At 41.0% G+C, this 13247-nt stretch overlaps 1 protein-coding gene and 1 pseudogene across 12 annotated transcripts in view; one reads left to right on the top strand and one right to left on the bottom strand.

Moving 5' to 3' along the window:
* The window catches only part of Erc1 (ELKS/RAB6-interacting/CAST family member 1), a 292052-nt gene that overhangs the window by 18416 nt on the left and 260389 nt on the right, over nucleotides 1-13247 (top strand). For all 12 annotated transcript variants that reach the window (NR_172210.1, NM_001394884.1, NM_001394883.1 and 9 more), the window contains exon 2: nucleotides 6137-6959. Coding sequence is in view for 11 of the 12 variants with exons in the window: in NM_001394884.1 (NP_001381813.1) it covers nucleotides 6291-6959 (669 nt within the window). In the remaining variant the exon portion in view is untranslated. The remainder of the gene's footprint in view (nucleotides 1-6136; nucleotides 6960-13247) is intronic.
* On the bottom strand, nucleotides 12060-12772 carry Casp6-ps2 (caspase 6, pseudogene 2; annotated as a pseudogene).

Raw genomic sequence — 13247 nt, 5'->3', positions numbered from 1 at the left:
TTTAGCTCAGTGGTAGAGCGCTTGCCTAGGAAGCGCAAGGCCCTGGGTTCGGTCCCCAGCTCCGGGAAAAAAAAAAAAAAAAAAAAAAAAAAAAAAAAAAAAAAGAACTACACAGTCAAATTACAAAACTTTCAGAAGGGACTAGCTTTGAAGATATAAGTGCTTCCTATGGAAATGTGAGAACTAGAGTTTGGATTCTTAGTATTCACCCGTCAATAATCCCAGAACTCTGGAGGCAGAGGCAGATAATCTGTGGATCAGGCTGCTTAGCTAGACGAGCCAAGTCAGTGAGCGCTGGGTTCAAGTCAGAGATGCTGACTCACTGTGTAGGTGTAATGCACTTCTTGGGGGCGATTTCTCTGTCCCCGTCTGTCCCCTTGTACCTGATTAATTACAGGGTGTTTCTATGCCTGCTTAACTCCTGAATAAAGACACAGAGACCTGGTATTTTAATAGCAAGTTGCAAGCTCTACTAGCTGGGCAGATTCTGTCTATTCTAACCTGACCACACTGCTACTACATTTCCCTGCCGTCTGGTCTTGCTGGTTTGCTCTGATTCATGTGTGTCCTCATGGCAGCTTTCATGATCTCATGGTGAGTCCTCCTGGCTTCTCCACATGGTTTCTCCACACTTTCTTCTCCTCCTGGTCCTTCTCTACCTACCCCCCACCCCCATCTTCTTTGGGACCTCTTACTGGGATCGGAAATCCTGCCTATCTCCTCTGCTCAGTTAATCGGCCGATCAGCTCTATTAACCATTCAAAGGTGATGGAAAACAATTTTTGTATAACATAGAGACTGGAGATGCTTGATCACGCTACCATCTGGAGTGCAACCAGATGTCTGGGCATAGAAATCAGCATCTGAAAACACAGTGCACAAAACCCTTCCCAGATATGTAAGGTAGAGAGTAACCAAGGGTCATAACTTATATTAGTCTATGGCCTTTACAAATACATACATGCACAACATGCATCCGTGTAATGCAAACATTACAGACATGCAAATAAATCACAAAAATTCTCATAATAAATAAATTACAGTTTTTCATGAGATTGTATTCTTAGCTAGCCTTGGCTACTTGTGACCTAAGGGTTGGAGACATTCTTGTGTGTATATGAACATATGTGTGTTGTATCATGTAGTGTACTACTGATTTTATTCTATGCAGTCCTCCACAACTTGCTTTCCTGCTTCCCTGCAGTATACTATGGATGTCTTTATGTCAGGTAAAGAGAAGCATCTTTAGAGTTTGGAGAGAACATAATTCTTTAAACTATTGTATTCTCTTGCTGAAAATTTACATTCTTGCTGGTTCAAATGATGCAGTATGAATAGCATTGTGTATCTACCTTAGAACCTATGAAACATGCAGAATATTTTAAAAAGTGAAACTTGTAGATGTTAGGCATGATGGTCTGTGCTTGTGCTCCTCACACTCCCAAAGTGGAAGGAGGAGCATCGGGACGTTAAGGCCACCCTCAGTTGCATGACAGGTTGGATGCCAGACTGGGGTACATGAGATCCTGTCTCAGAACACAAGCAAGGAAGAAAACCTCGGAGTTGGAAATGGCAGCTCAGTGGTAACTGTTCCTTATCTTGTGCAAAGCCCTAGGTTCAGTCTCCACATGTGTGTGTGTGTGTGTGTGTGTGTGTGTGTGTGTGTGTGTGTGTGTGTGTGTATACATATATATATTAGTTAAAAGTTGAAACTTCTTTTTCAAATGATAGCTCATTTCAAATTGTGATTCTGTTAAATTGTACTTCAGTATGATTTTTAAATGTTTTTCAGAGAGTTTAAAATATTCATTCTTGGCCCAAGAAATTTTATATCTTTTTGAGAAAACATTTGAAGAACAATTTAAAATGCTTAACTCATTTTCAGATATTGATTGTTACAGATGAGTGTAACCTAGTACAGCAGGTCAGGCTAGTGATTTTGAGATTTAGGCCAGATTGTACTGGCAGTGCTTTACATAGCTAACGGTAGTAAACACATCTTTTGTATCTTCTTGTAACTGCCTTGTAGCATATTTATGTGAGCCTCTTCTCTTATAATTAATTTCAGGTAGGTTACTATAAAATATTGCTCTTAGAGCATTTTCTAGTTCCATGGTAAGCTTACAGCTTTTGGAGGAAGAGTGAGAATTAAAGGGTCCCTGCAATCACTGTGTGTAGATGCATATGTAGACCTTTGGATGCACTCCAGGATGCTGAGTAAGGAGTAAGTGTATCTGTGGCGTGGGGCTAGTGTTGACATGTTGTGTTTGTTATGATCTAGAAGCTTTGTGGTGGCATGATAGTGGCCAGGCTTGACTTCAGTTTTGTTGTTCTATTTTGAGAACCCATTGAGATTAGGTAATAAATTTGGAGTGTTATGAAACAACTGATCAAAGACTTCTACACCCTCTGCTGTTCTTCCTCGACCTTTCACCCAGAAAGGTCACTTTTTCACATGTAAACGAGCCGTCCAGAACAGCCAGGTAGAAGTTAGGAGACAGTGTGCTCTGGGTTCTGTGTTTAGATTAAACCAATCAATGGCAAAAAGGATTCAGAAAAGTGTATCTATATTGAACATGCACAAACTGTTCTTGTTTAACCACTTTTTCTTTTTGTTTTTCTAGACAGGATTTCTTTGTATAGTCCTGGCTGTTCTTGAACCTGCTCTGTAGACCAGACTGGCCTCAAACTCAGAGATCCGCCTGCCACTGCCTCCCAGCACTGCGATTAAAGGGGTGCTCCACTGCCCAGATGACCCACTTAAGCATCACAATTATTTATATATAGCTTACACTGAATCAGGTACTGTTAGTGGGTCCAGAAAAGACTTCTAGAGTAAAGTGGTGGGCGTTTACATAGTCTAGACGTAAAGCCATTTTGTGTAAGAAATTCTGGTTATGGATTTCTGAGAGCCAGACTATCCCGGCCGTGGCATCCTTTCATCTTTGTGTGTGTTTTTGTCCAGTTGCCCATTGACTGGTTGTGGTGTTCATGACTAAGGGGGACCATACTTTGAAAGAAAACTGATTCTCCCTACCTCAGAAGCTATCAGCTGTTCATAGCTCTTCAGTTATGGGTATGTGTAAGCTTTTAACCCCCTTCACTCAGTGCTAGACTGTTGACTGGCTTGATCTTGTGCTGGCAACCATAGCTGCTGTGAGCTCACTAGTGTACAAGTTCTCTCAAGAGAAGACACTCTTTGCTCTGGATTTTCCCTGACCTCTGGTTCTTACAACTTTTCTGAATCCTCTTCCTTGATGATCCCTGAGTCTTGGGGAGGGCAGGATATACGTGTGTGTCCCATTTAGACTGAGCGTTCCACAGTCACTTATTCTCTGCACTTGTCTCACCAATAGTGCGTTTCTATGTTAACCATCATTGTGTGCACAAAGAAACCAAGAGTGGCAGCACTCTATGGATGCAGAGATAAAATTTAGAAGGCAGCTTAGTATTATGTCCGTTTAGCAAAATAATCGTAGTAGGTTCAACCCTGGGGCCTATGAGCTCCCCAACCATGGGTTAATCGGCTAGATTTGCAATACCAGGCATGTGTTTCTTCCTGTGGGACCGTCCTTAAATCCAATCTGAAAGTGACTGGTTACTTCCATAATATCTATGCCAGCCCGTTTATTGCTGTTCACAGCCTGGGAATATTGTTAATGACTTTCATTTTCTCTCCAATAGCCTTTACAGCTGTAGAAGTAGGCATCAGAGAGGAAGCTTCCTGGTTTTTACCAACCACATTCCATGACCAGTGTGTGGTGTCCTCAGAAATCAGATCTTTCCGTCAGGTTCTGGTGGGCAGCAGAGCAGAGGTTCCATTTTTCCCAGGCAGTTTTGCTGGAGGCACCTCAGCTTGGTTTGGAGTTTGTAAAAGCCCACGTTGACCTTGAACTTAATAACCTCTTGCTTCATCTTCCGCAGTGCTTGGGATCACAACAGACACAGCCACGTCTGGCTGCTTTTATTTGTTTTGTTTATTTTATTTCATCTTATTTTTTGAGATGTGGTCTTACTCTGTAACCCAAGCTGGCCTCAAATTCTGGATCCTTCTGCCTTAGACTTCCTTTAGCTAGGATTATAAACATGTCACATGTTTGCCCTTATAATAAAGTCTTTATGAGAATATGGTGATCTGATTTGACTTTGCTTCCCAGAATTTTACTTTATTGGGTATTGTATAGTGATGATCATGTACATTATTTTATTGATGAAATACATGTTACTTATGCTCAGTTTTACACATAAAAGCACTAGTTAACCTTACATCAAAGAGCGGCTTCCGTGCTAAGTTAGTTCAGAAAGGGGGAAGGGCTGGAGAGATGGCTCAGTGGCTAAGAGCACATTCTATTTTTTTAAGATTTATTTTTATTATTTTAATTATGTGTATGTGCGTGGGCTTATATGCACATGAAAGCAAGTGTCACAGAGGTCAGAGGTATCTGAGTCCTCTAGAGCAGGCTATTGTACTTTTAGTCTTCCATTTGAATTTTAGAGTCAGCACTTTTGAATTATGGGAAAATCTACTGGGATTTTGTTAATGAACTGAGAGAAGAACTGATACCTTCACAGTATGGGTAACTTTTTGCCTTTTTAAAAAAATTATTACTAAGGTAGTATTTTATGTCTTTTAGTAGAGTTTTAAATGCTTGAACTTTTTTTGGTTAGGTTTAACGTACTTTTATAGGTTTGCTGTTAATAGGACTTAACTCTTACTTTTTGATCAGGGTCTTGTGTATGTGAAACTCAGCTGTAGATGAAGATGACCTTTACCTCTTCTGCTGAGGTTATTAGCATGCGTGTGCTGCACGTCCATTCATGTAGTGCTGGGGCTCGAACCCAGAGCCACACTCCTTCCCGCCCCTCCTCTCTTCCTCTCTCTCTCTCCCCCTCCCGCCTGTGTGTGTGTGTGCGCGCGCATGTGTGTGTGTGTGTGTGTGTGTGTGCGCGCGCGCATGTCTGCGCGTGCACACCCGTGTGTGTGCGTGTGCCTGTGTGTGAGTGTGCGTGTGTTTGCCTATTGGCAGTGGTCAGCTTCAGGTATTGGTCCTGGCCTTCACTTTGTTTGAAATGGGGTCTTTGTTCTTTAGCTGACCCATGGGCTTCTGAGAATTTTCCCTTCTCTGCCTCCCATCTCACCACAGGGGCACTGAGATTTCAGACGCATGCTATTGCCTTCACTTCTACCTCGTTTCTGGGGCTGTGACCAAGTGTTCTCATCCTTGCATGGCAAGCACTTTACACACCGATCCATCTCCCTACCTTTTTTTTTTTTTTATAAAGATTTATTTATTTTATTTATATGTGAGTATACTGTAGTTGTCTTCATACACTTCAGAAGAGAGCATCCCATTACAGATTATTGTGAGCCACCATGTGGTTGCTGGGAATTGAACTCAGGACCTGTGGAAGAGCAGTCAATGCTCTTAACCATTGAGCTATCTCTCCAGCCCCCATCTCCCTAACCTTAACTTTAAAAGCTTCATTTTCACGGGTTGGGGATTTAGCTCAGTGGTAGAGCGCTTGCCTAGGAAGCGCAAGGCCCTGGGTTCGGTCCCCAGCTCCGGAAAAAAAAAAAAAAAAGAACCTAAAAAAAAAAAAAAAAGCTTCATTTTTTTTTTTTTTTTTTTTTTTTGGTTCTTTTTTTCGGAGCTGGGGACCGAACCCAGGGCCTTGTGCTTCCTAGGTAAGCGCTCTACCACTGAGCTAAATCCCCAGCCCCAAAAGCTTCATTTTCTAATTGTTATTCCCAGTGTGCATTTAAATATTGATCTTATGGAAATTTAGCTGTTATTTGTTCTAATAATGTGTTGAGTATTAATATTTATATATTGAGCTTATATCTGACTAATATATTGAATTCTTTTATTAATTCTGATAATGTGTCCAAGTATTGATATTTCTGCATTGATCTTATATAATATTCTGAGTCCTGTTATTCAAATAATGTGTTACTTGGTAATTATCAGTTGAAACTCTCATTTTTAGTTAGAAAAACATTACATTATGGGTAATCTGATTTTAAAGCCATGAGTTTACTTAATGAAAAGAGACTCTTCCCAAATAAAGGTATCAGAACACTTCTGAGAAAAGTATTGATTGTTGGGATATTTAATGTGTGATCTTTTCATTGCAGATATGGCATAAGATATTTCTTCAAGATTGGACAGCTGGTGACCTGCTATTTCTGACAGCCTTAAGCTGACTTTATAGCCATAGAGAAACCTCACGGACTTGTATTGTTGTTTTCTACTCATACCATTTCTGGCACCTAAGTTCACCCTGCAACCATGTATGGAAGTGCTCGGTCAGTGGGGAAAGTGGAACCAAGCAGCCAGAGTCCTGGGCGATCACCTCGGCTTCCTCGGTCCCCTCGCTTAGGTCATCGGCGAACAAATAGCACAGGAGGGAGTTCTGGAAACAGTGTTGGAGGTGGCAGTGGGAAAACCCTTTCAATGGAGAATATACAGTCCTTAAATGCTGCCTATGCTACATCTGGCCCTATGTACCTAAGTGACCATGAAAACGTGGGTGCAGAAACACCTAAAAGCACCATGACACTTGGCCGTTCTGGAGGACGCCTGCCTTACGGGGTTAGGATGACTGCTATGGGCAGCAGCCCCAACATAGCAAGCAGTGGGGTTGCTAGTGATACCATAGCGTTTGGAGAGCATCACCTCCCTCCTGTTAGTATGGCGTCCACGGTACCTCACTCTCTTCGTCAAGCAAGAGATAACACCATCATGGATCTGCAGACGCAGCTGAAGGAAGTATTAAGAGAAAACGATCTTTTGAGGAAAGATGTGGAAGTAAAGGAGAGCAAATTAAGTTCTTCGATGAATAGCATCAAGACCTTCTGGAGTCCAGAGCTGAAGAAAGAGCGGGCCTTGAGAAAAGACGAAGCTTCCAAAATCACCATTTGGAAGGAGCAGTACCGAGTTGTGCAGGAGGAAAACCAGGTTAGTTTCACTCACGCATTTATCTTTATGGGTTGAAACCAAGTATATAAATAAAACGAGGCACTCCTTTTCCACCCTGTTGTAGAGGTTCCCCATCTTTGTTCCTTATTTTTTATTTATTCTTTTTACGTTAGAATTCTGTTTCTACTTTCTTAGCCTTTTTCAGATTTTGTCCTGCACACAGTGCAAAACACTCACACACATAAATCAAAAAAGAAAAAAACTAACAAAGCAATGCCAATGATGGTAACAAAACACCAACTTAAGCTGGACAGTGCTGGTGCGTGTCACTTGGAGGCCAGCCTGGTCTACAGAACAAGTTCCAGGACAGCCAAGGCTACACAGAGAAACCCTGTCTCAAAGGAGAAATTAAAAAACAAGCTTAAGGATTGCTTAGGCTACATAGTGAAGCTGGGGCTAACTTGGGTTACACTAGAAACAACCAAACACAGGACTTTAGTTCAGTGGAAGAGCATTTGCCTAGGCTGTGGCAGGAGATTCTTGGACCTGTCTTGCTGCCTTCAGATTTTCCTCACCTATATTGGAGTGGGCTTTTTGCTGGGAAGTGGTGGTGGCAGCGGTGGCCACCTTTAATTCTAGCACTCAGGAGGCAGAGGCAGGCTGATCTCTGTGAGTGAGCCCTAGGCCAGCCTGGTCTAAAGAGAGTTCTAAGGCAACCAGGGCTACACAGAGAAAGCCTCTCTTGAAAAGCAAAACAAAAAAGTAAAGGGAGTGGGTTTTTCGATGATACAGTTGCACCTCTGTAAGTAAGTAACCCCTCAATCATATCCTTTATTTTATTTACATTGGTGTTATGTTTTGCCTCCATCTATGTCATTTGAGGGTGTCACATCTTCTGGAACTGGAAGAGATAGTTGTGAGCTGCCATGCGGGTGCTGGGATTTGAACCTGGGTCCTCTGGAAGAGTAGCTAGCGCTCTTAACTGCTGAGCCATCTCTCCAGCCCCATAAGAGCAGGATATTTTGTTGGTTTGCTTGTATGTTTTGGTTTTTGAGACAGGGTTCTTTTGGCCTAGAACTCACAGGGATCCACCTGTCTCTGTCTCTTGATTGCTGGAATTAAAGGTGTGTGCTTGGCTCCCTTCACCCCATATTTTTGTAAGTCACCTCAATAAAAAAATATTCATTGGTGTACAAAAGTAAGCAAGTAAAAGATTCATATTTTTAAAACAATTAAAGTCAATTCAGCACTCCTCTCTTATTTCACTGTGTAGCATAGGCTGGTCTGGAACGCTTGTGTTTCCACTCCTAAGTGCTTGGATTTCTGTTAGTTTGCCTGACTACCAGCCCAAGACTGGTCTTTTTAAGAGGAGATTCATTGTCTCGCAGTCTGTCTCGATCACTTAGTACATAAATTAAAAGCATATTTGGTTTACCAAATACACTATTGAATTACCTAATCATCAACATGTCTTGCTGAAAACATAGCCACCAATAAGGTAGTTTTATTGTCAAGTAAACTGGAAATGTTTATTGAGGAAAAAAGTTATTGGCCTATTTTTTGATTTTGAAATAAATACAGCATTTTCTTATGTTTATCCTTTCAGGGAGTGTGGTGATCAGGGGAGGTACCCATTTCATGATTCTTTTTCTAGTTATCATGCTATATTCAAAGGCAAAATATTTAATCTTCTGAGAAGACAATTATGGGTACTTAGTATTTTTCTGGGAAAGAAACAGTCCACAGGTTTTTCATGCCAAGAAAACCATTACATGCTGAATATGGTGAACATTGCTTTATCTGGGTCCACCCCATGCCCTAATTAAACACCAGTGCTGGCAGATACATTCTTCCTGCACCCACTGTAATTACCACAGAATTCTAAAATTGTGTAACTTCAGCCCAAAAAACAAAGGGTGCAATTTTAAAGACAGTACAGTGAGATACAGACACTGAGAATGCTAATTAATAGATTATAGTCAGCTAGCAGTAGGCCCCTAATTAAATAGTGCATTCATTATCCTCTGCTTAGCTCCCAGAGGTCAGACATCTTTCATTTGTGAAGAAGACTGGTTTATTAGAATTTATAGCAATTAAATACATTTCTGTATTTCTGTTTGAGCCTTGGGATTTTGTTCCATTTTAAATATTTGATCTGATTGAGCTGGGTCCAGAATCCTATCAGGATAGAAATATATTTGCTTAGGATTGCCTGGTGGGCATTGCTTATTATTATGGCTTCTAGACGCTTGTGTCTAAGACAAAACTTCTCAGGTGTTTCTGTGTCTTAGACTTATTTGTTACTTTATTTTCAAATAGCTATTGCTTGACGGTAGTTGTGTGTGTGTGTGTGTGTGTGTATACATATTTGTGTATATCTATCTATCTATCTATCTATCTTCTTTTTTTTTTTTTTTTTTTTTTTTTTTTTTTTTTTTTTTGGTTCTTTTTTTCGGAGCTGGGGACCGAACCCAGGGCCTTGTGCTTCCTAGGCAAGCACTCTAACCACTGAGCTAAATCCCCAACGCCATCTATCTATCTTCTAAACATTGTGACTAAGAAAGACTTTAGTGACAGCTCAGTAGAGAGGAGTGAAAATCTTACTGTAGTCGCAGAACTAGTGAGGCTTTTGGATAAGTTACATTTCAGATTTTATTTTAATCAGCTGTTGTACTTTTACAAAAAGGTTTATTTGTTTATGTATATGAGTGCTTTGTCTGCTTGTAAGCCCACATTCCGGAGGTGGGCATCAGATCCCACTGGACATGGTTGTAAGCCATCACATTGTTGGGACTTGATCCAACGACCTCTAGAAGAGGAGACCCAACAATCATGTGCTTAACCACTGAGCTGTCTCTCTAGTCCCTTGTACTTCTTTCTTGATCATGTCTTGTAAGAGTTCTGTGTGTTGAATTTAGCTGTATGCTCATTTTAAGACTAATTATTTAATGGAGGAGATGGCTCAGTTGGTAAAATGCAAGTGTGAGGACCTGAGTTTGATCCCTGTGTCCCATGTAACAGCTGGGCATGGTGATGTGCACCTGTAAATCTAGCCCCCAGGAGACAGAGGATCCCTGCAGCTGTTGGCCAGCTAGTCTCGTGGATCCTCAAGGTCCAGGTGTAAACAGAGATCCAGTCTCAAAAACAAGATGGAGGGGCTGGGGATTTAGCTCAGTGGTAGAGCGCTTGCCTAGGAAGCGCAAGGCCCTGGGTTCGGTCCCCAGCTCCGAAAAAAAGAACCACAAAAAAAAAAAAACAAAAAAAAACAAAAAACAAAACAAACAAACAAACAAAAAAAAAACAAGATGGAGAGTGATTCTGGAAGGCATCTGACAAAGATTGACCTTCTACCTGAGCACACAGCTATAAGCGTGCATATTTGCAAGTTCACATGAACATGTACAGACATACACACACTAAATCATCTTAGTGCTCTTTCACTAAAATTTTGTCTGAATAGAGTATTCTGTTTGAGAGTGTAGGTGGCAGGTGAAGTGCCTTTCTTTTAAGTTGTATCTGTGTGTGCTCAGACATGCTTGTGGGCTTGTGCTGAGGTGCTTGTGTGGAGGTCAGAGGATGGCTTATGGGAACAGGCTTTCTTCCACGGTGGGTTCTAAGATTACCCTCAGGCTCTGGAGATAAATGCTTTTGGTTCCTGAACCATCTCACTAGTGCTGATGTTTCTTTTTGCTTAGAATATTTCTTCTTTTTGGAATTGGCTGCGTCTCTTTTCTGTTGAGGTACTGAAGATTGAACCCAAGGTCTTGTACACGAGAAGCAAATGCTCAACCACTGACCTGCACCGCTAGTCTAGGATTTTAGCTTGATTTATTAAGCCTTCGCATGAATAGAAATATATAAATGAATATGGGACATTTCTTATAGAGTTACGATTATTTACTTGGAATGTAGCAGGATAGTTGAAAAATAATTCAGTGAATCAAAGTTGCATAAGTATTTGATGTGGTTCACTTGGAAGAATCTTACTTCCCAAAGAACTGGAACTGCTCAGTCTACTCTTCCTCCTCTGAATTCATGTTGCAATCTAGTGTGGGAGCCTTTTTAAAATTTAATTTTACCTCTTTGGTTTTCTCAGATAGGGCCTCATTATACCAACTCTTGATTTTCTACTGGGCATTGAATACCAGGGCCTTATTCATGTACCACTTAGTCACAACCCACTAGTGGTTTCATTATAGCAGGACAAAATTGTTTTTAAGTGTTTGCTAATTTATCATGAATTTTCAAAAGAGCAGCTTAAGTATAATTTGGAAGACTCACTTTTTTTTCTCTTTTGGCAGAAAGAATCAAAATACATTTAATTTTTAGTCAGAGTAACTTTTAATTTTTGCAGTACTCAGGATCAGACCACCAGCTTTTTGTGTGCTAGGCAAGCACTTTTATCTCTGAACCCTTACCTAGCCCTAGCTGTAGTAATCACTCCTCTTAAAAGCCCCTCCCCCTTTCCCATTTATTTATTTAGTTTTGCAAGTCAGTATTCTCCTTCTGTCATATGAATTCCAGGGACTAAATTCAAGTTATTCCTGTGTGTGTGCCTGGTACCTGTGTAGGTCAGAAGAGGTCATTGGGTTCCCTGGAACCAATGGAAGAGTGTGAGCTGCAATGTGGGTGCTGGGAATTGAACCCATGTCCTCAGGAAGAGCAGTCAGTGCTCTTAACTGCTGAGCCATCTCTCTAGTCCTGAATTTTAGATATTTATTAAATGAAAACAATTTCATTTTTGAATTTCAAAAATCTTTAAAAACATATACAATAAACTTTATATAAATACTCACACAAAATGTAAGGCAAACTAACCAGTATTTTGGGCAGCCTTGCAATTTACTAAAAATATAATAAGTGCTAGTAGAATTTATGCATACTAAGTTCCTGAGGATTTCTGGTTTTTAGCCCTTTGATTATATCCAACGTTAACAAATACAAAACAGCACTCTTCTATGGCATTTTAAATCTTGAAACATTTTACATTGATGGAGTAAAGGCTCCAGCAGACTGATAACTGTTTTATTATAAAATGGAAATATATGCAGATAAGACAAATGGCTCTGCTTACTAGATTAGGGACAGAATTTCAACTTTTTAGCATTGGGGCAAAGCCAGTTGACCTGGGTCTGTGCATCACTGAAAGACCTTTCTGTTCACCTTGACTTCCAAAGAGCTTGATAACCTTGCCAACATCTCATACAAATCCTGAGTGTACCATGAGCCATTCTAGGTGAGAGAAATGCCCTCTGCACCAGAGTACTGCTGAGGAGGACAACAGAGGACTCCTGACCTGCAGGCAGCGTGTACACTGAGGCAGCAGCATGCAGCGGTAACCCTGTGGACCAGCCAGTCTTTCTGATGATCCACGAGGTCCAGAGGAACTCAGGCACATCCTGCTGGTTCCAACATGCCTAGATTATAAACATCTTGGGTTTTCTGACCAGGTTCTCACCCTTGTCTCCTTTGAATATACCAGTAAACGTCTAAATTTCAGTGTTGGCATCATATGCATGAATGTGGGTGCCTTTACCACAGTTCAGGAAAACACAGGAAGCCATCAGCATCTACATGGCTTGAGGTCGATACCTCATGAATTTTGAGCATTATTTCTTATGCTTTGAGATCATTAAAGCATTTCACTTCAAATCATAGATCTGAAAACTTTCCGGTCAGGTTGTCCCTGTCAGTGCCATTGTGCACTGGTGCCCCTCCTCTGAGGGAGTGTCAAGTGTCAGAAGAACCTCTCATGATTGAAGATTAGGGCAGCTCACCTCTTGTAGTCTGTTGTAGTGTTCTGCCAGATCAAACATTTCCCTTTTGCAGAAGGCACCTGTTTCTGTCATAGTTTGCTCTCACTGTGAGCAATCTCCAGAATGTATTTTCTTAAAAAGCTTTATCTATTTGATGGAGGTATCAGGTACTTAGAGAATAATGCTTCACCCTTTTTGGAAGTGGCCTATGGAGGCCAGCTAGGCCTTTGACAGCGGTGTGCGTTCTCTGACTTCTTCATTTCTTAAGTATGCGTGAGTGAAACAAAGGCATAGAGGGAAACGAAGGCATGGAGGGAAATGAAGGCATGGGAGCAGAAGCCATGGGAGGAGAGATGGCAAGACAGATCTGTGGAGAGGAAGACGCACATTTGTGAGATGTTTGTGAAGAACTATTTGGACAAAGATCGATAGCAAGAGGGAAGTGTTTCGAGCATTGTTAACAATAGAGGACTCGGAGCGGAGCCAGATTAGACTAAGAAATGGTGAATTTACTTAAATATTTGAATATAGGTTTTTTCATGTGCTTTTGGAAATAATGTGACCAGTGGGT

Source organism: Rattus norvegicus, chromosome 4 (assembly GCF_036323735.1).
Source record: "Rattus norvegicus strain BN/NHsdMcwi chromosome 4, GRCr8, whole genome shotgun sequence".
Classification (NCBI taxonomy): domain Eukaryota; kingdom Metazoa; phylum Chordata; class Mammalia; order Rodentia; family Muridae; genus Rattus; species Rattus norvegicus.
This window is presented reverse-complemented; position numbering and strand designations above follow the sequence as displayed.